This window comes from Limulus polyphemus, unplaced genomic scaffold, assembly GCF_000517525.1.
Source record: "Limulus polyphemus unplaced genomic scaffold, Limulus_polyphemus-2.1.2 Scaffold6141, whole genome shotgun sequence".
Classification (NCBI taxonomy): Eukaryota; Metazoa; Arthropoda; class Merostomata; order Xiphosura; family Limulidae; genus Limulus; species Limulus polyphemus.
The window spans coordinates 55662-58954 of NW_013671751.1; the positions used below are offsets into that span (position 1 = coordinate 55662).

General features: G+C 35.3%; 1 protein-coding gene across 1 annotated transcript; it reads right to left on the reverse strand.

Moving 5' to 3' along the window:
- Positions 1 to 479: 479 nt before the first annotated feature.
- On the reverse strand, positions 480 to 3088 carry LOC106473397 (solute carrier family 35 member G1-like). The gene is made up of 2 exons (XM_013934077.2): positions 2843 to 3088; positions 480 to 1970 (listed from the first exon to the last, which is right to left on the reverse strand). The coding sequence occupies exon 2, from the start codon at positions 1966 to 1968 to the stop codon at positions 946 to 948; it is 1023 nt and encodes a 340-aa protein (XP_013789531.1). The 5' UTR covers positions 1969 to 1970; positions 2843 to 3088; the 3' UTR covers positions 480 to 945.
- Positions 3089 to 3293: the final 205 nt, after the last annotated feature.

Sequence of the window (3293 nt, forward strand, 5' to 3'; positions counted from 1 at the left end):
ATTTACTAGATATAGGGTAGTCTGGTATATAAAAGAGGGTGACAACGTGACGGAATAATAATGTGTGTGTAGGTAGTGAGTAATTGAACTGCAGTCACAGGGTATTGTTGAAGTTAACGTTCGTTCGTTATAGTGTTTGTTTTAGCGCGAATATTGAAATTAAGTGTATCGTAAAGTTATATTCGGAAAGAATAAACCAGTTTTATTAAATAAGGACTTGTGTCGCTAAAGTTTCGTCGGAACGAAGTTAGGGAAAGTTAATTAACAAACGAAGACGTAACAATATTCAGTGATAAAGGGAAAGATTTGGTCACATGTTTTATTTGTTACTAGCTTATTGGCTGTATTTATAATGACACGAAACTTCCAAAATGAACATAACTGATTAAATACTATACGTACGAAACGTTTATTACATATTTGTAAACACTCATTACAGTTTAAAGTGTTTTTAATTACTATTTAACAAAATAAATTATAAAATTATGTAAGAAATTTAAAACTCAATACTATATCTTATCGACATAAATGTCCAAGATTTTCCCCATTTCAGCTCTCACAACACAGTTTCCAGTTACTTTCTGGTGCTGAGTTACTGAATACTTGTTTCCTGGTGCTGAGTTTCTGACCAGTTATATCTTCCTGGTGCTGAGTTACTGAATACTTTTTTCCTGGTGCTGTCAGGTTTTGAATACTTATTTCCTGGTGTTGAGTTTCTGACCAGTTATATCTTCCTGGTGCTGTCAGGTTTTGAATACGTTTTCTGGTGTTGTGAGTTTTTTCAACAGTTGACAAATCACGTTTTTTTCTTCTTTTACTTTTTGGAGACTGGTGATAATTTACTTACTAATAACCTTTCTATTTAATTATTCACGTTTTTTTTTTCAACTTACAGGCTCGTTATTCATATCAGAGATTATAATAATGACTTCAGTCATTCACTTCTTACGTTGAGTTCTTACATCTTTTGATACCGATCACCCCCACAGAGGAGCACACAAGCACTGCCCCCAAAACACTTGTCCACCCGACCCGCTCTTCCAACAACATAACCTGAAATATGAAGGACAAAACTACGTTTATTGTGCGTCCGATGGACACAAGGCCAGCCTCTTCCAGTTTCAAGGCAGCAGTTTGAAGAAAGCTTGCTACTGTGAACGAAATCACCGACACAATAATAAACCAACCATCTTCACCACAGTGAGGAAACGACCATTCATTGATGACCGTCAAAACAACAGAATCTAAGATAACAATCGAACTGGAGAAAACAATGTTGATAGAGGAATAGCTTGTACGTTTTAACTTCCTCATGACGACAAAGACCAATGCCATACCCAAACAACCACCTAAAGCCATACAGGAGCCACTTATGCGGTCGCTAGTAGAAACGTCCGAATCTTGTTCATCTCGGAAGAGGAAAGGTGGTTTGGAAATTAGGAAAACACCTGTCACGGTAGTGAGCACAGTTACTACGTGGAAGCCATCACAAGATTCACCAAGCAAGACACATGCAAAAACATTTACAAAGACTGGAGCACTGAAAGCAATGGTAGAAGCATCAGCCAAAGGAATCAGTTGAAATGCGGAATAGATTAAAGTAGCGGATACTGCTCCGATAATGGCTCTCAGGAGAAGAAAGCAACGCTCCCCTTGAACACCAAATAAAGGCTCTCGCGTCTTGATAATAACGCTGGCAAAAATAGCTGTTTGGAAAACAGAATTAAAAACAAGGATCTCTAGTGGGTTTATTGACGGTAAAAGTTTAAACATTAAAGAACAAATTGCAACAAAAACACCCGAGCCAAGGGAACACATAAAACCTAATCCAGGGAGTTTCAGGAATTTGTCCCAACATCTTTTTTGTAAACTGTTCGATAGCAAAGGAGTTGATTCAGATGTTGTTTCTGGATTCAGTCTGTACGCAGGTCCGTTACTAGAAACCTCTGAATCTTGACTAGTAGGCATGGCTGAAATATAAAAGTAAAAATATTTAATTTCCTAAACCACCACTGAATATAAATGTTGTCAATAAAATTGAAATTTAGATAATGTGAATAACCTGGCAGGATTCAGAAAATACAAGTAACGGGGGGACCAATCAATACATACACAAACTTTAAAATTCTTCACTCAGATTGTTATAATGCACGTTAATAAGTTTAGGTTTAACATAAGGTTATAACAACACAGTAATATTCGTAATTCCTGGCACTAGAATTATCAGATAAAATAAAAAAGCAGTAGCCTTGTAAGTAATAATTTTTACAAGTTTTTTTAATCTGGAACCAGATGATCTGGTTTAATTAAAATATTATTTTACGTTTGTTTGTTCTGTCAGATATTAGTGCAAAGCTAGTTAAGAACTATTTGTTCTAGCAGTCCCTAATTTTAAAGTAATAGACTAGAGGGAAGGCAGCTAATCAACACCACCCACTGGTAACTCTTAGGCTACTCTGGTCTGACCCTATGAATATATGATAAGTCCCAACATATAATTTTAGTCCCAGTATCCACTGAATGAAATTTCAAGAAGCTGTATATGTAATCAGTCTCGTTTTACAGGCTAAATTTTACATAAATCCAACATAACTGTTTTTGTACTATAAAAAAAGGTGATATATATATATTGTAGTAACGTCGGTCTTTCATTGGTGGGTTATTTTAAATTATCCAGTCAGAATAGTTCAACGTTCATTCCACGTGACAAGAACAAACTACTTTACTTCCTTCTATAACATTTTCACAAAGTTGTACACTGTCGTAACTTGTTGTAGGGCTTCGCTACAAATGACGTTCAAACCTCTTTAATAACAGTAGGAATAAAGTAAAATCAACTTACTTGTAGAAAGTAAATCACTAGGCGCGATAGCAGATCCAAATAATTCCCGAAAATACACTGACTGATTTAACTCTCTATCTTAAAATAACTATATCTATTTTAACTATCCCTCATCTATCCTCTTGATGCTTTACTGACCCTGTATTTATAATCTAATCCTTGTTCCTGATATTTCGTAAAGCCTCTCATTCATTAACATTCCTGAATATTCTAGGACTAACTTCATCTTAACGTAATGCGCACTCTGACTGTAGTGGCAAACACGTTACAGTATTTAAAAATAGTTTAAAACAATATATTATAAAATATTGCCACCAGGGGTAATGGTAGAAAACAACTAACTCTATGCTCAGGAGGTGTGTGATTTAACACAGTGTTTGGGAATTATACAGAAAGTTGTATATTTCCTAACCCTTTTCATGTTGTTGTTGTGTCCTAATTTCACTTTGAA

Bases quoted from the DNA above. Each gene is read 5' to 3' on its own strand.
- LOC106473397 (XM_013934077.2), bottom strand. From the start codon at position 1,968: ATGCCTACTAGTCAAGATTCAGAGGTTTCTAGTAACGGACCTGCGTAC.